At 39.9% G+C, this 21,458-nt stretch overlaps 6 protein-coding genes across 6 annotated transcripts; 3 read left to right on the forward strand and 3 right to left on the reverse strand.

Annotated features, from left to right (window-relative positions):
* Positions 1-4: 4 nt before the first annotated feature.
* MONOS_7411 (Mannosyl-oligosaccharide 1,2-alpha-mannosidase) lies at positions 5-1,949 on the forward strand (the record flags this gene model as incomplete). The annotated part of the gene is made up of 5 exons (XM_067877733.1): positions 5-69; positions 121-223; positions 276-1,059; positions 1,234-1,454; positions 1,549-1,949. 5 exons carry the CDS (start codon positions 5-7, stop codon positions 1,810-1,812), a joined length of 1,437 nt encoding a protein of 478 aa, XP_067724510.1. The 3' UTR covers positions 1,813-1,949.
* Positions 1,888-6,992, reverse strand: MONOS_7410 (uncharacterized protein; the record flags this gene model as incomplete). The annotated part of the gene is made up of 3 exons (XM_067877732.1): positions 1,888-6,707; positions 6,865-6,916; positions 6,981-6,992. The coding sequence occupies 3 exons, from the start codon at positions 6,990-6,992 to the stop codon at positions 2,158-2,160; spliced, it is 4,614 nt and encodes a 1,537-aa protein (XP_067724511.1). The 3' UTR covers positions 1,888-2,157.
* Positions 6,993-7,161: 169 nt separating this feature from the next.
* Positions 7,162-8,450, forward strand: MONOS_7409 (putative protein FAM92; the record flags this gene model as incomplete). The annotated part of the gene is made up of 4 exons (XM_067877730.1): positions 7,162-7,203; positions 7,289-7,424; positions 7,484-7,629; positions 7,681-8,450. The coding sequence occupies 4 exons, from the start codon at positions 7,162-7,164 to the stop codon at positions 8,248-8,250; spliced, it is 894 nt and encodes a 297-aa protein (XP_067724512.1). The 3' UTR covers positions 8,251-8,450.
* MONOS_7408 (uncharacterized protein) lies at positions 8,362-11,553 on the reverse strand. The gene is made up of 2 exons (XM_067877729.1): positions 11,367-11,553; positions 8,362-11,293 (listed from the first exon to the last, which is right to left on the reverse strand). Exons 1-2 carry the CDS (start codon positions 11,392-11,394, stop codon positions 8,685-8,687), a joined length of 2,637 nt encoding a protein of 878 aa, XP_067724513.1. The 5' UTR covers positions 11,395-11,553; the 3' UTR covers positions 8,362-8,684.
* Positions 11,554-12,100: 547 nt separating this feature from the next.
* Positions 12,101-20,396, forward strand: MONOS_7407 (uncharacterized protein; the record flags this gene model as incomplete). Its single annotated transcript, XM_067877728.1, has 12 exons — positions 12,101-12,358; positions 12,450-12,531; positions 12,617-12,985; positions 13,359-13,715; positions 13,791-13,884; positions 13,948-14,021; positions 14,077-14,179; positions 14,268-14,381; positions 14,463-14,522; positions 14,679-14,766; positions 14,912-18,932; positions 19,092-20,396. The coding sequence occupies 12 exons, from the start codon at positions 12,101-12,103 to the stop codon at positions 20,336-20,338; spliced, it is 6,867 nt and encodes a 2,288-aa protein (XP_067724514.1). The 3' UTR covers positions 20,339-20,396.
* MONOS_7406 (uncharacterized protein) lies at positions 20,388-20,942 on the reverse strand. Its single transcript, XM_067877727.1, has 2 exons — positions 20,716-20,942; positions 20,388-20,660 (listed from the first exon to the last, which is right to left on the reverse strand). Exons 1-2 carry the CDS (start codon positions 20,927-20,929, stop codon positions 20,506-20,508), a joined length of 369 nt encoding a protein of 122 aa, XP_067724515.1. The 5' UTR covers positions 20,930-20,942; the 3' UTR covers positions 20,388-20,505.
* Positions 20,943-21,458: the final 516 nt, after the last annotated feature.

Raw genomic sequence — 21,458 nt, forward strand, 5'->3', positions numbered from 1 at the left:
TGAAATGGAAATCAAACAAAAAGAAATGGATAAGTCTTGGTGGGCATGCATGATTGCAGGAGGGGCAAGGTTTTATTCTTGTTGCTTATCAGAAAAAAATTCATTCTTGCTTTATATCAGCTCTCGTTTTTTCCCACTAAATAAAATTATGTTTGATCCAGTGAAATGTGGACGTACACTGTCTCAGCAAGCTGTAGATCGTCTTTGTGGGCAATACGCCGAGGTTTGTAATTTTTGTTTTTCACTGCTTTTATTGAACCTTTTCTTAAATAAAGACAACAGTTCCACCACTTGATCCAAAGCAATTCATTGTTGTCACGAGCAAAGCGTTTGCGCCAGTTCTTGCACAACACATTCCTGAGATTCCAAGAGACAATTTCATCGGAGAACCTGCACCACGTAGTACTCTTCCAGCAATTCTCTATGCAATGTCCCACGTTAAAAAAGTTGATCCAAACGGAACGATGTGTGTTGTGACAGCGGATCATATTATTTCTGACACACAAACTTTTCGTGCAACATTGGAGACAGCTCGTCAATGTGCTCAACAGAATGATTGCATTGTAACGATTGGAATAAAACCAACAACAAAACCATCAGATTGGATCGGATTTGGAGCAATAAATTCAGTGTTCTCTTCTCCAATAGAAATTAAAGATAAAAAATATCCACAGTACACAATTTATCCTCTTCGAAGATTTGAAGAGAAACCTTCTGTTGAGAGAGCAGCTCAAATGATTCAAGAAAACGAGTCAGCAGCATCATCCACTTCATCTTCAACACCTTCTTCTTCTGTTACATCATCCTCTTCCACTTCTCTTGCTTGGACATGGAATGCTGGAATGTTTGTATTTCGAGTGCCAACGATGGAAAAAGCACTTCAGCAGTTTCATCCATCAATTTCTGCCAGCTACAATGCTTTGTGTGCTGCTTCCACAAAAGAAGAAGAGGAAAAGACATTCCTAACATTCCAGTCGAAGATTCCCAATCCATTGAATCCATCTGCAGTTGTTGACTGCTCTATCGATTATGCTGTAATGATGCCTCTCACAACTGAAAGTGTGCTTCGTGCATTCAATTAATTGAGTCTTGTTTTGAGAACAACTTTAATATTATCTTTTGTCGTCTGAATGCTTTTTATTTTATTTTATTTATTTTTTTATTTCAATTTCGATTGAATTTTTACAAAAATACAATTTTTTTTCAAATTTATTCCTTTTTATTATTCGCCAGCAAGCACAACTCATTCGTTGTCTGCATGTGTCATTTCTGGAGCCTTTCCTTGGTTTGACGTTGGCGGATGGTCAGCCTTCAGGACCGTTGCAGCGATTCCACAAGATACACACAGCAACATCAGATTTGGGAATGCTCTTTTGGACGGGGCCACAAAAAGATGCATTTGTGTTGCAGAAGAAGGAAAGAGGAAAATCCAGTTGAATGTGCAGAACATTGATGTATGATTTCTGCTTTTGTTTTATTCGAAATTAAGTTGAACAAATTTTCATTATGAAAAAAATAATAATTAAAAAAATCAAAAATTTGATGTAGAATCATGTTGTGATTCTTTCGCAGGCGGGGACTCTGGTAATTATTCCAGATGAAATATCGCAAAGACTGAAGCAGCTGAAGGAGACAGCTGACAAGTCAGAGCCAGGTGCAGACGTGTTTGTGGAGAGCGAAGGCGTCGAGGTCGAAAGAGAAGCAGGAGCTGAATGCCGTGTCTGTGTTCTTGGCATCAGCCATTTCAAGATTCTTGTCAAAAAGGATCCTGGAAGTGACATTGAGTTGAGTGTCACTGTTGATAAAGCTTAATTGCCTCCAACTGTTTATTATTTTTATTTTTTTAGCACATTTTGTTAGTTATTTTGTCAAATAATTTGGACATTTGTGTTTGGGCGTTTAGAATATTTATCAGTTTCTGGTGGAACTCCACCTTTTGTATCGAATTGAACAATACCTCTTTCTTTGTATTGTTATAAAAGCAACAAGAAGACAAAGGAATTAAAAAAAAGAAAAAAACAACCAAAAGAAATTAGCAAATAAATCACTATAAAATGAAAAAAAGGGAGAAAGTTGAGTAAAGAATTCACATTCTGGTTGCCCAGTTGATGAAGTGAAAAGCTGACTTTACTGAAAAAACGATAGATTTAAAAACATTTATTCGTTGTCATCGTCGTCATTCCAGTCAATTTCAATAACTTTAATTTCTTGTTTTGCACTCTTCTTCTTCTTCTTCTTCTTTTTCTTCTTCGTCTTCTGTTCTTCAGCATACACTTCAGCATTATCTTCATCTTTTCCTTTAGTCATGCTAACATTCTCCTCATTCATAGAATTGCTTTCCTCTTTCGTGCTCTGATCAAATGAAGCACCATTCTTTGCGCTTCCTTCCTCTTCCTCGTCTTCCTCTGGTCTGATGGCATTTGGCAGTGTTGTCCGAGGCGACGGAATGGGAATGTTTGCCGTTGTCTCTGGCACAGGGGCAAGAGAGCTCAGCGAAGATGACTTTGTCGCACTCATCTTTTTGGCTTCCTCTTTTTCGTGCTGTTTCTGATGGTACTTGGACATCTTTGCTTGGAGCGAGGAATAAGAAGTGGATGAGGAAGAAGATGCAGATTTTGGAGTAGTAGTAGTAGAAGAAGAAGATGATGATGATGGCGATGAAGCAGAACGAGAGGATGATGAAACATGAGCTGGAAGAGGTCTGCGATGAGAAGGTGATGTTTTCACTGCTTGGCTTAGCATCGAAGAAGACGAGGAAGAAGAGGAAGAAGAAGAGGAAGAAGAAGAGGAAACCGACGGAGAAGAAGAAATGCGAGGAGACTGAGGACGATTAGAAGAAGAATGTGTTGATGGCGTCGCAGCAGAAGCTGCTGAAGAGTTGTGGTTGTTCAAAGGAGGAGTTGTCAGAGCAGCGCGAGAGAGATCGATGAATGCAGAGGGAGAAGACGGGCGAGGAGAACGAGAACGAGGAGAGGCAGAACGAGAACGAGGTTGAACAGAAGAAGAAGAAGAAGAAGAAGAAGAAGAAGATGATGATGATGAAGATGAAAGTGAATGTTTGGAGGATGAAGGAGTTGTTACAGATGGACGAGGCGATGAAGAACGAAAAGGTTCTTTTGGGGCAGATGAGGAAGGAGAAAGCAGACGAGAAGAAGAAGGAGATGAAGAACGAGCAGTGCCAGTGTGTGTGGATGAGTGTGTGGAAGAAAGAGATAGAGAAAGGCGGGGAGAAGGAGGGCGGGGTGAGCGAGAACGAATAGAAGAAGAAGAAGAAGAAGAAGAAGATGATGATGATGATGAAGCTGATGAAGAAGATGAAGGAGACGAGGTGTAGTGAGGCAAAAGAGGGCGAGGAGACGAGGAGCGTGGAGAACTTGACTGTGGCGAGAGGGCAGAGGAAGAAGGAGAGGCGTTGGAAGGACGCGGGGGAAGACCTGGACGCGGAGTGGCTAATGAAGACGAAGAGCGCTGATGGGCAGAGTGTGCTGCCTGAGCTGACTGAGGTCTCTGTGCTGAGTGAAGAGAACGAGAACGAGAAGGAGACGGAGAGCGGGATGTGCTGCGAGATGCATTCAAAGAGGATGAACTGCGCACAGAAAGAGAAGATGCAGAAGGCGATCGGATGATCCTTCTTCGTCTTTCTCTCCTTTCCTGATCGAAGTTTTCGCTGTCTGATTCTGACTGCTCTTCCACAGCAGCGCCATCAACACCTGAGCCATATGCCATCCCCTCCTTCCCCTTCATCCTCTGTCTCTTCTTCAGCTCAGCCTCGATGAGTGCATACTCATCCTTCATTTTGACTTCTCTTTCAGTCATCTTTGCCTTCTCCTCTTTCACCTGCTTCAGCTTCTCTTCCAGCCGCACCTTGTTCTCCTTCGACCGGAAATCGACTGAACTGCGTCTGGCTGCTCTTTGCGAGGGAGATGCAGACATGCTGCTTCGTCTGGCAGATGTTGATGACGAAGAGACTGAAGGCGACCGGCCTCTCTGCTGCGAAGAGGACGAGGCAGGCGATGAGACCAGTGAGAACGAGGTGCCTCCTCTTGCTTCTGCTCTCCTTCTCATCCGTTCCTGCTCTGCCTGCTCTTCTGCCTCTTGTACACGCAGCAGGGCGAGCTCGCTGGAGAAGACGCGAATGCGCTTCATCTGCTGCTCGATGGCATCGCCTGTTTCGATCAGCTCGGCCTTCTTCTTTTCGCGCAGTTGGCGCAGCTGCGTGTCAGACAGCGAGGCAAAGCGAGACGAAGAGAAATGTGGATGCAGACGATGAGTGGACGAGGAGGACGAAAGAGTCGAACCGAATGCGCTGAATGAGGGTGTGGCTGAGAGAGTGGCTGAAGATGTTGTTTGGAGAGATGCTGATGAGGGTGATTCAGCCACACCATTCAAAGAGGCAGTCGATGAAGACTGTCTCGAATGTGAAACAGTCTTCTTTTTCTTTGCCAGTCGAGGTATTTTCGATGGCTTTGGCGATGACACAGATGACACAGACGAGGCAGATGAGGCAGAAGGTGTAGCTGCCACTTTTGATTGTGCTTCTGCTGAGTCTTCTGCTGCATGTGTCTCAGCTGTTTCCTTCTTCTTCTTCTTCTTCTTTTTCTTCTTTTTCTTTGTTGTTGTTGTTGATTCTGCAATCGGAGTTATATCTTCTATTATCACATCTATTTCCTCTTCTTCCTCCTCTTTTCTTTTCTTTTCCTCTTCTTCTTCTTTCTTCTTCTTCTCTTCTTCTTCTCTTCTCTTCCTTTCCTCCTCTTCTCTTTTAATCCTCTCTTCCTCTTCCTTTTGTTTTCTTTCTTCCTCTTCTCTCTTAATTCTTTCTTCTTCCTCCTTCTTTCTCCTCTCTTCTTCCTCTTCCTCTTTCCTCTTCCTTTCCTCTTCTTCTTGTTTCTTTCGTTCTTTTTCTTGTTTTTTCTTTAACTTCAACTCAAGCCTTTCTTTTCTTTTCTTTTCTCTCTCTTCTTTTCTCTCTTTCTTCTTTCTCTTCTTCTCTTCTTCCTCCTCTTCTTTCTTCTTTCTTTCCTCTTCTTCTTTTTGTCTTGCCTCTTCTTCCATCTTTCTCTTCTCTTCTTCTTCCTCTTTTCTTTTCTTTTCTGCCTCTTCTTCTTCCTTTCTTTTCTTTTCTTCCTCTTCTTTTCTTTTTCTCTCTTCTTCCTCTTCTTCCTTTCTCTTCCTTTCCATTTCTGCTCTTTCTTCTTCTTCTCTCTTTCTTCTTTCTTCCTCCTCTTCCTCTTCTTTCTTCTTTTTCTCATCTTCAATTCTCTTCTTTTCCATTTCTTCTTCTTCCTTTTGCTTTTGCTTTGCTTTTTCTGCCATTTTCATTTTTAACTCATCAACAATAGATTGTGCAACAGTGTTATTTCTGCCTTCTGAATTTGCTTCTGTTGAATTATTTTTTTTCTCCTCCTCCTCCTCCTCTTCTTCTTCTTCTTCTTCTTCTTCCTCTTCTTCTTCTTCCTCTTCTTCCTCTTCTTCCTCTTCTTCTTCCTCTTCTTCTTCCTCTTCTTCCTCTTTCTTTTCTTCTTTCTGTTTTTTGGCAGCTGCTATTTCACTCTCTGCTTTTGATGCATTTGTGTCTTTCGAAGAGAAAGCATTATCATTTGCACCTGAAGCTTTCTTTTCTTCTTTTTCTTCCTGTTTTTGTTTGTTTCTATCCTCTTTAACTTCTTCCTTATGCTCTTCTTCTTCTTCTTCTTCCTCTTCCTCTTCCTCCTCTTCCTCCCCTTCCTCCTCTTCCTCCTCTTCCTCTTTTTCTTTTTGTTCTTTCTTTTCCTCTTTTATCTCCTTTTCCTTTTCGGCTTTTTGTCCGCTTTTTGGCATCTCAGCATCTGGCCTTTCTTTTCCATCTTCATTTTCCTGTTTTTGCTGATCAGAAGATATTTCTGTTGTTCTTGAAGCATTTTCATTGTTTTCCTCTTCTCTTTCATTTGTCCTTTGTGAAGACGATGACGAGCTGTTTCCTGCTTTTTCGGTTTCTTTTGAATAATTATTCGCATTCTGCTTTTCTTTCTCTTTTTTTTCTTTCTCTCCTTCCCCTTCCTCCTCCTCCTCCTCCTCTTCTTCTTCTTCTTCCTCTTCCTCTTCCTCTTCTTCCTCTTTCTCCTTCTCCTTCTTTTCCTCTTTCTCCTTCTCTTTCTCCTCCGGTTTTTCATTTCTCTTATTTTGATCTCGAAGAGATTCAGATTCATTTGCATTTTGCTGTAAATTCGCATCTATCTTAACTTCATCCTTTCCCTCCTTTTTTTCTTTTCCTTTATTTTCTTCCTTCTCTTCTTCTTCTTCCTCCTCTTCCTCCTCCTCCTCTTCTTCTTCTTCTTCATTTTCTTTTCCACTTTCTTTTTTTTCATTGCTCGACGAATTGTTTCCATTGTTTTTAACTTCATCATGATTGCTTTCTCTGTTCTCGCTTGAATCTGAAGAACTGGAAGACTCTTCTGGATGGCCATTATTTGAAGTTAAATTATTGCTATTTGCGTTTTCATTATCATTTTGTTGAGTGTCGTTTTGAGTTGAAGAAGATGAATCACTACTATTTGCATCTACTCCACTTAATTGAGGTGTAGAATTATCAATTGTTGAATTTTCATCTGAATTAGTTGAAACGTTTCCTGTCTGTTGTACAACTTGATCTGATGGAACGTCATGAGGTAATTCCTCTGAATTTGATTGAGAAGAATCTTGTTTTGGCTTTTCAGAAAGAGGGTTATCTAAATCAAACAAATAATTTGAAAATATCATTTCAAACAAGAAGATCAAAATTAATCGCCATTTAGTTATTTACAAAGATTCACGTGAAATTAAAAAAAAATACAATATTCAAAATTCACTGGTGATTAAGTCCAGAAATAAATATAAAATTCAAACCATTGATGGGAACATCTGGAACTTCAGCTGGGGTACTCTGCTCCTTGGAATTCTAAAATAATTAATAATGTTATAAAAACAAGCTCAATATTTAATTGCAAAAACATTAAACAAACCGTGCACCCCATTGAAATTCGTGAAATGATATAATATGGGACTATTTTCGAATTTTTTTCAACAGCATTGCTAACATTTTTGTAAAATTAAAAATTATCTCCTTTGAATTAATAACAATAATTGGTTCCTACGCCCATATAAAAAAATAATAAAAATCTTCAAAAAACTTATTTGAAATTAATGGCTTGCTCTGCTCCTTCTTTTGATGTAGCCGGAGATTTCGTTTGCAAATAATATTTTATTAAATGATATTATTTTATTTATTTTTGGTGATTGTTTTCTTTTTGGTGCTTTTCAATATTTTAAGTTTGTTCGACGCTCAGAGAAAGTATCACAACAATTTAAGACAATAAAAATTAAATTTGATGATTATGTGAAAAGTCTTGCTGCGCCACGAGAGAAGCTTTCTGCATTACTTGCAACTATTGAAGGATACACTGATAGTATATTTTAATATTTTCTCAATTCACATTCAATAAACTTTTTTAATAATCATATTCAGCTGAAGCCACAGATACTCAAAGCCTTATTACGCATTTTGCCCAGTCAATAAAAGCTTTGGATGAGATGCATGCTTCGGTGGTTCAATCACTTCAAGTAACTGCAAGCACTCTTTTAAAATATGGTGCCCACGCAAAATCTACAAAAGCATGCGTTTTTTAATTTGTCTTTTTAAATTTGTTTTCATCTGGCAAATAGGATACGATGGATGCGAGATCACAGGCAATCAAAACGTTTGAATCAAAAGATGCAACACTTAAAAAAGAGAAACAAAAAAATGCAACTTCACAAAAGGCTGTTCAAGCGCAACAAGAAGCTTTCAAAGCGAATCAGGATGCACAGACTCGGTGCACGATGGCGCATAAGCAAATGAAAGAGCTCGAAGCAACAAGAGTCAAAGATATCAAGCAGATTGTAAATGATACGGCCATTGCAGCAATGCATTATCATTGTCGTGCAATAGAAATGATGACAGATATGTGCAATGCAGAGGCAAGTGTGGATGTTGATAAGCAGCTGCAGACAATAAGTCAATGGCTCAAGCAGCTGAAAAGCATGGATGGCTCAATGGACGTTGATGATGGAGCAACAACTGGAAGCAGAGCAGCTGGTGCTGCTGGCACAGACAACGATTCAGATGACGATGATGACGACGATGATGATTCAGATGATTTGTCACGAAGAGGTCGGCCATCATCATCATCATCTTCTTCTTCTTCTTCTTCTTCAAGTCAGCTATCTTCTTCAAAAAGAAAGAAAAAGCCTTGAAACAAACATATTAAATTATGAAATATCTCTTTTTATTTAAACAAGATTAGTGTTTTAAATAGACTTTCTTATGTTTTGTTGTGAATCGCATAGAAAAAAAAATCATAATCATTTCAAAACTCGGGCTTATTATTTTTATTTTAAATTTTTAAAAAAATTGAAATTATTCACGAAAAACTGAAAAAAAAGAAAAAGAAAAAGATGCTTACAATGAACAAAAGGCAAAAAGACTGCATAAACACATTTTGTGAATGCATAACGATAAATCAAATGCTAACTCATTGAAATAAATAACGATGTAGTTGAAAAAAAGTAATAATTTTTCTAGCTAATTTGTGAAAGAGGTTATCTGTAGATGAGATTAAAGAAGAAGTCGAAAATGAAGAAGAAGAAGAAGAAACAACAAAAAAAGAGGATTTAAACGCAATTTCAGTTTAAATTGGTTTTGTAGAGTATCCAAAAGAGGGGCCTGGCTGAGTTACTGGGCGAGGAATCGAACGAGACGAGTCGGCAGAAAGAGGAACCGGCTGGCGATGGGCAAAGGAATGGAGAGGGTTGCTGTGGAGAGAGGAAGATGGCGGAGAAGAAGATAGAGAAGACAGAGAAGAAGAGAAGGAGGACGAGGAAGAGGAGGAAGTGTCGACAAATAGATACGGCTGTGTGGTGATTGATTCTGTCTCAGGAGACGGCAGGGCGGGTGGGTCAGAGAGATGGCATGCGTTCTCTTCACTCGCAGGAGACTGTCTCAGCTGGTCGTTGTGCGGCCTGTCTGCGACAAACGAGGCAGACGACGGGTGAAGTGGAAGAGGTGCATTGAGTGAATGTGAAAGAGGCGAGCGAGGAAACGTCGAAGTGTGCGACTCTACAGACAGACGCTCGCCGTCGATGTGGAGAAGAGAAGAGGCGATGGATGAACGTGTTGAGATGGATGAAGAAGAAGAAGAAGATGATGATGATGATGATGAGGGAGAAGAAGAGGCAAATGAGGAAGAGGAAAAGCCAGAGGAGGAGGAAGAAGAAGATGGCAAAACAGGAATGGTGACAGACTCCTTCCACGATGAAGGGCCAGCAGAGCGTCTTGAGATTCTTGTTGTCTGCTGCTTTGTGGCTGAAGACGATGTGTTTGAGTGAGATGCATTCAGCGCAGTGGACAAGACGGTGCTTGGCCGAGTGAATGGCGCAGAGGAGCGGTCAGAGAAAGAGAGAGGATTTGCCTCGTCGGAAGAGAAGTGTGTTGTGTGGCCGTCGCCCAACTTGGGACAAGAGTCGTCGTCGTTGCTGGGCGTGTCCATCAGGTCCATCCGCACAGCCGCCTTCGACTTCTTCGCCAGGTCTGTCGGGCGGGCAAAGGAGTGTGCTGATGTCGTGCCTGGTGTGAATGAAGAGAACGAAGAGGACGTCACAAAGCCATCTGCCCGAAGAGGAGACTGCGACGTGACACGAGTGGAGCGACGGACACTCCGATTGCCTTTGCGCTTCTTCTTTTTCCTGCGCTGTGCATCATTTGGTGGGCTTTTGGTTGACAGCTGTCGAGCAACAGGGGAGAAGTCAGAAGAAGACGAGGAAGAGGACGATCTTGTGGATGCAGCACTTTGGATGTTATCGTCTTCGCTGAAATATGAATGTGATTGTCTTCCACGAGACTTCGTTTTGTTTCTGTCTTTGGCGCCTTTCTTCTTTTCTCTCTCGCTCTTCTCTGTGTGGCCAGCATCATTCACATCGGCAAGGAACTTTTCCAGTTCTTCGTCTGCAAGAAATTCGTCATTGCTTCTTCCATCTTCTTCCTCATAGCCATCTTCATCCTCTTCGCCTGCATCATCGACTTCATCACCTATCACCACATCCCCCTCTTCCAATAAAAGCTCAATGTCATCGTCGTCGAATGATAGCTTTGACATGCTGAAGGAGTCGATCACCAGCTTCAGACGGACAGCAGATGCAGCAACAGCAGCAGCACACATGCTGAGGAGAAACAGGAAGTCAAACACGACAGCGACAATCAGAAGAGCTGCGTTCGGTTCAGGTGTCTCAGTGAGTGTTGACAGCGACTGATGAAAAGATATCTTTGAACTCTGTGTGATAGACAATAAAGAAGAAGAATTCTTTGCATCAGAAATGAATTGTGCTTTTGAGGTAGTTGTAGTTGTACGAAATGAATGAATATTTGTCTGAAAAGATGTTGTAAGTGAATAAATATTAATGAATGTTTTCAATGAAATGTCAGATTGTTGTTCTTCATCTTCTGCTGTCTCGGAATGACGATCTGTAAACAAAACAATTGAAGATGCACCAGTTGCAGCTAATCCAATAGCAACGATCAAAGCAACTCCGACAATCACTTCACTGCTCATAATTTTGGCTCCCGTTACTGTTTTTTTGTTCCTTAGCATATGTATCAATCCCACAGTTAATAGAGCAAATGAAAATATCCACAATATTATAAGAAATGCAAGAAGCAAAACATTTCGCTTAATAAGAACGGAAAAAAATATAGAGAACATGAGATTTGGCACAGAAAATAATGACATTAATTGAAGAGGAACTAAAATGAGATACAGCAGAAGAGAAATAATGCCTGAAAGTGAAAATGAATTGAGTAAAAAAGTGTTCCCGAGATGAGTTTTAACAGAGCTCAATGTTAGAACTCCAACAATCGACGATAAGAGAGAAAGAACCATTGAAGAAACATGAAAAATGATAAGTATTATATTCTCATTATCAGACATTTCAACTCCATTTAAATACAAAACTTGAAAAAGAGTGAAGAAAGAATTGAATCCTGTCCATAACGTTATTATGAATGTGGATATTGTCCCAATTAAAAAGCATATATTTTTTGTCTTATTTTTCCAGCTGGATTTTTGAGCAACAATACCAAACGGAATGAGTGAACCAAATATAAATATGGCAACAGGTATAGCCAAATTGCATCGTATGAATGTTATGGTTAAGCCGTGCTGAACAAACAAAAGAATTGAGAGCAACAAAGTAATTACTGTTAAAGAAATTGATCTCTGCAGAAATGAACGTGAAGACTGAGGAGCTGAATTGTAATATAATATACAATTCAAAACAGTTTTAATACTCCTATAATTTAATAAAAATCTGTAGCAAACTTTGAAATGAGTTAAGTTCGAGAAACATTGCATTAAATATAATTGAAGGTAAAAATAAATGACTGTCTTGCTATCTTTCTCAATGTCAAAAAAGCTGTGAATGTTCTTAATATGTGCTTTGTCCTTATCTGCACCAACAGCCCTCTACCTTGTGAGTATCGCTCAAGGTAATGATTATATTTACAATAATGGAAAAGTAGCCCAATACAAATTTTTATGATGAACTGATCATTATGAACTATTAATTTTCTTCGCATATGTGATAAAGTTTTCAGATGAATTTAATCTTAAGAGATTTGAAAGAACATTTCGCATAAAATTCAAGCTTCGCAATTTTTTATCTTCTATTTGGCCAAAGATAATTCATGGGTTTGCTTTTCTATTTGTAGCAAACAGATTATTGAAGTATTTTTTTTATTAGCACGAACAAAAGTTTTCTCACGATGTCTTTTACAGACAGCAAATTTATTTTTCCTCATTTTTGGTGGCATTATCCTTGGATTTTCGATCACTTATCTTGCTAAAAGAAACTCTGCTATTCCTGCTTATGTTATTTCAATTGTTGGAAGCTCTATATTAATAGTTCTTTCATTGATTGGTTGTTGCGGAGCTGCGTATGATTCTTCATATTTAATTATTTTTTAAACATTTATTTCTATAAAAGTTATTCTTCTGAAGATCATTCAAAGAGATTGTCTTGCCTCGTGATTTATTCACTCGTCAGCTTTTCTCTAATGGGAGCTTTTCTTGCAATTGGGATGATGGGTTCTATTTTCCCTGATATTCGAAGGCTTTGGATGGCAGAGCTGAATTATGATCCTGCCAAAGCCAAAGCACTCTCAACAGCAATTGAAAGCGAAAAAATTAATTTCATCGCAGAAACAGCGCAAAAGCCTGCTATTCTTGCTATTCTTCTTTATGGTTTTGCGGCTGTTTTTCTTATTGTCAGTCTTTTGAGTGGTTCAATAATGGGAGGCAAAAATTACATGAAGGTATCCGATTGATTTTAAAATTCAAAGCTTTATTTAATGTTTGAATTTTTACAATTATTTTTGCTCTCTTATTATTTTGCATTTTTCATAGACTCTTCTGTCTCTTGGATCGGTTACGGAGATTGTTCTTGGAGCAATCACATTTGTGGTTGGAATATATTTATTTTCGCGATGTGTGACAACATAATTGTTTTTATTAAAAGAATTAGAATTATTTAAAAATTAATAAATTTATATTTTTCTTTCTTTTTCTCTCAGATCGTATCGCTCATACAGGAACAACGAAGACATTAGCAATAATACTAACCATCGCAGGCAGTGTTATCATCATTCTTGGTGTTATGTCGCTCCTTTCGTCAATCAGAGTGGACAAGTCGGTGTTTCTGCGAATTCTCGCTCTAATAACTGCCTTCTTGATTTGTGCTGGGGCTGTTGCGGGAGGAGTGATGGCGCTTGTTTCGAGTGCCCAGCTGAACACGCCTGAGCAGAGAGAGAAGATTAAACAGTGGATGCAGCGGATGTGCGTCACTAACTCACCTTCAGTGAAAGGCGTCTGCCAAAGAATGGCAGACAGAAGAGTCGTCACATCTGTTGTGGATGCTCTGCTGACAAACATGAAGATCGTAGGTATTGTTCATTCTTTGTTTTAACTTTGATAATTTATTGATAAACTTCATCTTTTCAATACTCATAATATTTTTAAAGGTTTCTCAATGCTGTTTTATGCCTCTTTCATGCTGTTGATGTTTGTGTTGTTGTGTGCTTCGTTTTGCTGCAATTGGCAGCGCAGTGACGAAGAATATAGTTATCGCCAACGAAAAGCTCGAAAGAGAGATATTGCGGCTGTATTAAGTCCATATTCATATGACGAATAAACATTTTTAATATCATGTGATTGTCATGTTGTATTTTTCAAATTTTGCATTGAAATTCTTTCATAAACTTATTAGTTAACTTTTAAAATGTATGTATTATATTTTTAATGCAAAAATTGAAAAAGTTACAAAGATAAGTATTGTTGTTATGGTAACAAAGATCAAGGCAAAACAAATATCTCAAATTTTGATGGATTATTCTGACTATTACTTCCAATCTGTTGCTCTAAAATTTCCGGAAGCAATTAGAAAGAGACCTGTTCCACTTGTTTTTATGATTGGCCTTTCTGACATTGGAAAGTTGATCTTTGGCGATAGCTATCATCCTGATTCGAATACCACTATTCGTTTTGAATTTAAAGGTCTTGATATTTCAATTCAACGAAAACCAAAGAAAGAAACATTTGAGAAGCCTCAATATGAAAGTTATGGTGTTTTAAAGTCAAGATGGTTTGAAAAGCATACAAAATCCATTCCATCAGGCATGTGTTACTATTCACATTTAACGTCTTCAAAGCGATTAATTTGATTAAATTTAATCTTTTATTTTCTCACAGTCATTGTATTTTTGGTTCAGGGCATTGACTCTGTTTCAGAAGCTTCCATCAATGAATTTGAAACCTCGGTAGTCATGAGTCTTGCTAGAATTAAGTATATTTCTACCACTTGAAGTAAATTTTGAATCTTTAATATTTTTAATTTATTTATTTTTAGAGAACAAATGAAAAGTCACATCACAACACACTTTTGTAAAATAATGTGTTTTGTAATTCAATCAAAGCCATTAAGTATGCACTTATTTTATTAATTATATTTGTATTATTTTTGCGGAAAATTGTACAGGCGAGCAGGACAAAAATGAATTTTTAAGAAGATTGAAACAAAAGCCAGAACTTGATCCTATCTTTATCATTTCCGCAACAGAGCCACAATCGCAAAAAGAAAAGTGTGTACTTCTGCTTCACTATTATATGAAATTATTATTGTTGTGTTATTCCGAAAAATTATTTATAATACAATAAATAAATAAATAGATATCTTTCACAAATAGCTTCTCTTGCAAAACAACATTATTCTGCAGCAGCTAAATCATATAAAAACTTTATGATCGCGGCAGACAAAGCACAATTATACATTCTTAAGAGTCGGTATGAAATCTTTTTTGAAAAAGAATTCATCTGTAATTTCATAAAAATGCTTTATTGTGTAATTTTCACTTTGTTTTGCAGATATGCCATAAAACGTGCTTTCTTTATGGAAATTCTTTCTGATACAACACGTGCTATAAAGTGTGTTTCTTTTATTGTCAAATATTTTGCTATTCATAAATGATTTTTATTTGTATTTCTCTTTATTTTCTTTACACATTTTTAACATGTCAATTTAATTATTTTTCTTAACTTCTGAAAATCATGTTATTTTCTTGGGTGCATCGATTTTTGTAGGAATTATGAGATAGCAAATCAATCATTAAACTACGCAAACATTCCAGCTACTGAATATTTCACTCTCAAAAACTACATTGGATACAAGGTATTTTCATTATTCATTCGCATTTTATTGTTGTGGTTGCTTATTTATAAAATATTTTGTATCTATTTTTATTTTTTGTTGTTGTCTGTTCACTTCCACTTTTATTTATTTATTTATTTCTGTTATTCTCTGATGTTATTAAAAGATCATGGCTCTGACACGACTTATGTATCCACCTCCTCTGGCCTCTCTTCCGTCTGCCTTCAGCTATTCATCCTCAATCCCTCGTTCCACCCTCTTTTCTTCTCTCTTCGAATTCCACCGGAGACACATTTCAGCCGCGTCTGCCCGCAAAATCCCGCCCGTCTTTGCCTTTCTCCTCCACCTCTTTCTTGCCACCCAGCGCCGCATGTTTGCTGAGATCATTCGCGAAGTGTTTGTCGGCGCTGACATCGGCTTCGGACCTTCTGACACGAACATCCCACGCGCACTGACAGTCCCCCTCACTTTGTCCTCCACCTCTCCTTCTCCACACCCCTTCGAGATTGAGCCCTGGTACTATCTCTTCCTCTCTGCCTACAACATCGTCACTTCCCGCACCACACTCAACCAGTTCTTTGCCTCTCCGTCTGTCGCACCGAAGCTGGTGGCCTTTCCGCCCGACGCTGGCAACGCCATCCGGCGCTGTCTCGGCCCTGAGCTGTTCATCGGGCGCATCACACTCGCCGACGGCTCCTTCAGCGCACCCGAATTCATCACGATTTCCGAGTGGAAGCAGCCTGGGCGCTTTGTGGACGTGGCAGTGGCGCTGCTGGAGAGAGAGCGAAATCGGAGCGAGGAGGTTGTGATGCTGCTGAAGATGGCACTTTCCCAGCAGACACAACTGCATCCTCAGCACGCACGCATTCGGGTGCTCATTCATCAGCTGCTGGGAAATGAGTATCTGAAGATGAGGAAGCATGCAGACAGTCTGTGCGAGCTGAGGAGGGCGCATCTTGGGCCTGTCTTTTGTGGAGACAGCGAGTCAGACAGCGAAGCACTCGGAGTGAGGGAGATTGTGCAGATGAAGTGGGAGAGCGAAGAGGAAGCAGCTGAAAATGAAAAGGAATCTGTTGAAGGAGAAAACAATGGCAATGCAGAAGAAGCCAGTGAAAAGAGAAAGCCAACACTTGAAACGATTCTTTTTGACAACTGTGGATCAGTCATGTCAATTCTGAATGACTCTGTTGTGTGCATTAAGCCTCTTCCGTTTGAACAACCTCTTCCTTCTCCTTTGTGCTTCTATTCGTCTCCGCTGGCGTTGCTTCCTTCGCTTCATTCTGGTCGCATCTGCCATTCGTCTCTGCCTCCTCCTCTTCTCTCTGCTTCTTCTTCTGCTGCTGCTGCTGCACCTTCCTCTTTCTCTGCAAGTGCATCGTCATCTGAGAACAAGCAGGGTGTCTCGTCTGCTGCTGTTGTGCTGAGAGACGGGCGGTGGGGCACACTCACATCGAATGCACTCACAAAAGCCAGACTGGATGTGGCTGAGATGGGCGACTCGAAAAGCCAAATTGCAATTTTGCTGCGTTTGCTGGCTGACTGTGGAGTGTCTGCGAGGAAGATTCCGCAGGTGTATGAGAACATTCTGAGCATCATCCGCAGCGGAGGTAGCGACCAAGCACATCAACAGGAGCAACAACAACAGCAGCAGCAAAAGAGAAGTCAGCCGATTGTTGTGGATGTGCCGCTGAACTGGCCGATCTTCAGCTGCAATGCCCACTTCACAGCAGCTGCGGTGTCTGCCACGAAAGAAGTGCGTGTGAATGTGATGATTGCGAGCCACGTGGCCATTCCGCTGGAGTTTGAGACTGTGACACTTTTGTTCAACCACCCCGCACTCAACACAACACTCACAAATGAGCAGCTGGCTGAGCATTCTGTTTTGTACCAGGCACTTGCAGCGAGAGAAAAGCAAAACGAAAAGAAGACAGAGGATGGTGAGGGTGAAGGTGAAAACAGCAAAGGAAATGAAACCGGAAATGAAGTGTCTCATCACAGTGAGTCTAAGAATTCAATTAATAATTCATCTTCGTCTGATGATTCAGTTGTTCAGTCTTCGCATTCCTCGTCTTCTGGATTTGTTCTGCGTGATGTTTTGAAAGCGCTGACAGAACAATCTCTTTGGGCACAATTCAATCAGAACTGGACTTCTCTTGTGGACTCTTATCAACTGGGATCGCCTCATAAATCATCATCTTCATCATCAGAAACAACAGCTTCTTCCAAATCTTCTTCAAAAGCATCAAAAGCTTCTTCCAAGTCTTCTTCGGAGAGTGCTTCATCTTCGTCTTCGCCTTCATCCATCATTTCTCAAACTGATTCTCTTCTTCCACCTCCCGATGTGTCTGCTCCTCCACCCCTCACCTTTGAGAAGGAGTATCCTTTGGCCTTTTCTCTCTCCTTCACTCCGCCTCCATCGATGACACACTCCTCCATCTCTCTCACAGACATCCTCCTTTCTTTCCCCCGTCGCAATCCAAACGATCTGCCTGTCTCTTTTTCTCTTCGGCAGTTTCTTGCTGTGTCGCTTGACGATGACGAAGAGAGTGTGTTTGCATCGCTGCCTCATGTTGATGATGAAAGTGATGACAACACCAGCAGAAATGAAATAAATCAGAAGGGAATGTCAAACAATCCGTCTGCTTTGCTTGTTGAGAATCTTCTGCATCCACGTTGTCTTCTCCGTTGGGCAAGGCGCATTCAGCAGTTCTCTCCACACAGCCGACCGTCTCTTTTTGTGCTGCAGCCACCGGCGCCTGTGATGCTGAGTGCAGTTCATTCGACACCTGCTCTTGTGAATGAAGTGTGTGCAGTGTGTGTGCTGGCGAAGAGCAGAGGAGAAGGCGCAGAGAATGTGAGGCTGTGGATCAAATGGGATGGAGATGATGAGAAAACAGAGAAAACAGAGAAAGAGGAGAAAGAAGGAGAAAATGAATGTGCCAACGAGAATGGCAATGCAATTGAAGGATTTTGGCTGATATCAAATAGAAAAGAATTGAATGAAAAAGATGAATGCAAAGAAGACAGTGTCACATCACGCAATGCAGAAGATTCTTCTTCATCGTCTGAAGCACCGCAGTTCCATCCGATCACATCTGAAGGAATATTTCTCTCTTCAATTGCTGCTGACAGTTGTGTTTGTGTTGCGCTGCTTCTTCTGTCGCGTGTGCCATCGTCTGGCACTCTGACCATCGCAGCCACTGCCACACACCCTGCCCTGCCCTCTCTCCGTGCTGCTTCTGATCCTTTGATCATTCCTTTCTCATTCGTCTCTCCCTTCTGCCCTGTTTTCCGCCTCCACACGCCATCTGGATTCAGCGATCCTCTTCCTGTGCTTCCTGTGCCCACTCCAAAGGGTGTTATGTGGAGTGGAAGCAAATGGAAGATGAACAAGAAAGAAGACTCAAAATCAGTCTCACAAATTGCAGAAGGAAATGATCAAAATACAGAAGCTGTTGTGAAGATGTCTTCTTCTCTGTCAAAATCATCTGATTCGCAAATTGAAGAAGAGAGCGATTCCGAAGAGCAGCAGCACATCAAACAGGAAGTGAAGAGAGAGTATTCTGATGCAGACATTCTCGATTACTTTGGCTCTCCTCGTTTTGTCCGTCTTCCGCCCATTCCAAACTTTGACCCGACGATGCGACTTCCAACACTTCCTTCTTCTCCAGCTGATTTGGATTCCTCTTCTACGAACACATCCACTAGCTCATCCTCTTCCTCTTCCTCTTCTTCCTCTTCAACATCTTTGTCTTCTCTCTTTGCCTCCATTTCTCTTCCAGCAAATGAAGACATTCTGATGTGGGTGGGTCTCCCGTGCACTTCACCTCATCCGATCTCTCTTTTGAAGGTGGAATATTTGGAGCATACTTCTTCATCAGAAAATGGCAATACAGAAAATGCAGTTGATGATGATACAAAACCAAGTTATGTCAGATTGCTTGGTGCGAGTGAATATGATCCATCAACATTGTCATTCTCAGAAAAGGAATCTTCTTCTTCTTCTTCTTCTTCTTTTTCAGCAACATCTCTGAATCTCAACACCACTTTGGTTGAAGGCGAATGGTGCTGCTTTCTTCTTCTGCTTCGCTTCAATCAACCTGTCGACATGAACTCACTCGGCACTCTTCGCATCTTCTACAAAAGAACACAAATTCCTCTGTTCTCATTCCCTCATCAATCTGAAAGTATGTCGAGTTTATTTCTCTGAGAAAATATTTTTTTTTCCTGATTATTGTTCATTTATTCTTCAATTTTAAATTCAATATCATTATTTCCTTTTATTATTCAATTTGTTTTGTATTTGCATTATTGTTATGTATTTTTTTATTGAATGATCCATTTAGAATTGATGACTGTCCAACAGAAAGAGCAGTTCAGAGAACAACAGAGACAAATCAGCTATCTTTCAAAGCGAATAGTTTCGCTCTTTGAGCGCCAAACGCCTTTAACTGTCAGCCTTCCACCAGCACACATCATCTTCCCTCCGCTTTCCTTCTCCTTCCCCACGTCTCTCTCCATCACCTCACTCAAAGACACCAATCGTTCCTCTTCTTCATCTCCAGCATCTGCCTCTCCCTCTTCAGCAGTCCATCATTCGTCTCGCCATTTTGCCCAGCCGCTTTCTGCCTCCAAATGCCAGATTGTTGAGAGCATCCCCTTCACACACACCACCGTCCTCCACAACAACTCCCTCAGCGGAGTGCATGTCCTCCTCTGCTTAATGGAGACCTCTGGCTTCTTCGTGTCTGGCCCTCTTTCGAGACACATCTTCGTTCCTCCTCTTTCGTCTGTCACACTCTCCGTCAACTTGTGCCCTCTCACCGCTGGTCATCTGCTGCTTCCCCGCTTTCTGGCTGTGTTTGCCTATCCACCTCATTTTTACCCTCCCCTCTTCGTCTCCTCTTTTCTGGGCGCTCTTCCTCATCCTGCATCGCTTGCTCCATACAGCTCCTCTTCTGCACCACAATCGAGGCAAAGCCCGCAAGGCAGACCTGGTGGCTCAGGAATTTCTTCCCCTTTTTCTTTGCCTTCCAATCTTTCATCCACTTCTTCTGCCTCTCAGCAATCAAAGAAAGAGGAGTCCGACAAAACAGAAACATCGCTTTTTGCACATCGCACGACCTCTGCTGACGCGTATCCTTCTGTGTCTTCTCTTTCTTTGTATCACAAAACCATCCTCAGCCACGCAGCCCCTGATCCTCAACTAAACTCACGACTTCATCAGAATTCTTCTGCAACTTCTTCATCCACTATCAATCCCAACGCCACTCCTTTGATCTCATCACTTCTTCCAACATCTCCTTATTCACTTCTTCCTTTCGATTCTCTTCCTTCATTTCCTTCTTCATCATCCTTGGCATCTGCTATTTCTTCTTCGATTCTTGATCCTTCTTCTTCATTCACTCCTCTTTTATCTCATCCACCACCTTTCACTCCAGACAATCAGACATTTACGTATCCAGCTCTAATTCACAAGCATCCTCATGTGACTCTTTTAATGAATAATCTTCCTCCTCATCATGTTCCTGCTGTTTTGTTGTCTCCAATGTCGCATTTGTTTGTTCTTCCTTTTGCTTCAAATCATGAATGAGTAAATATTTTTTCAACTATATTTTTTTATCCCAAAAATTCTTGTGAAATAAAAGTGTTCTAGATTTTATTTTTCTTGTGAATTGAAATAATAAATCCAAAAGATTTAACATTAAATGAGAGAAATAGATGAAGAATTGTAAAACAAAAATAAAGAAACAAGATTTTTCATTTCTTTGACTTAATTTTTCGACGATAATGATACGGTTGGTGAGAAGGCTTGCTAAACAAATTAACTCCTCCATCATCTCCTTTTTTCTTTTGTTGAATGAAACTTTCATTGTATTGAAATGGAAGTGTTTCTTGTTCCTCAATTGCTTTATCTGGATATATGGAAAATTAACAAAAAAGAATTCAAAATTAAACAATGATTCAAACCCTTTATTTCTATATGCAGTTTTTCGGTTTTTTGAGTGATTTTTGGTGTTGATTTAGGTGTTTTCTTTGCGTGACTGACTTCCTTATTTGAAAATGTTTTTTTCATCTGTTTTATTTCTGCTGGTGTTAGCTTTCGCTTTTCTTGATAGCGCTCACTTAGAGATGTAACTTTAGTTGTGCTTTTCTTCGGTATTTGCGTAGAATTAACTTTCATTAAAAATTATGTTGGGATTGACAATAAATTTTATGTCGTTAAGGAGAATTCTCGCATTTGTGAAAAATTCAATGATATGCTCCAATCTTTTCTGCTATCACATCATTATAATTTTTTCATTCTCGTGCAAAATTAAACTTAGAAAAGAAAAAAAGTTGAGAAAAATCTTTGAATGAACTATGTTGAACAAAATTCAAAAAGCAAAAAATTTTGTTCCATTTGTGAACAGTTTTAAATGGAAAAAAATTGATTGAGACAATATGCAAATTTTTGTATATCAAAATTTTTGATAAATTCTTATTGTTTTTGCGATTTATTTAATAAAATGAGATTTAAATGAATAATCTTGTTGCATTGCATATGAATTTTTTTTGCAAACAAAAGAATCATTTTATTTATAAATCCAGAATGTTAAATAACTATTTTTTGAAAATTGATGCAAATACAGATGTCGCATAAAATACAGGACATCGCACAAAATACTAAACAAGATCGATTTCACAACAACTGCAAGAGGAATAATTCTGAC

This window comes from Monocercomonoides exilis (assembly GCF_001643675.1).
Source record: "Monocercomonoides exilis strain PA203 chromosome Unknown scaffold33-1116896, whole genome shotgun sequence".
Classification (NCBI taxonomy): Eukaryota; Preaxostyla; order Oxymonadida; family Polymastigidae; genus Monocercomonoides; species Monocercomonoides exilis.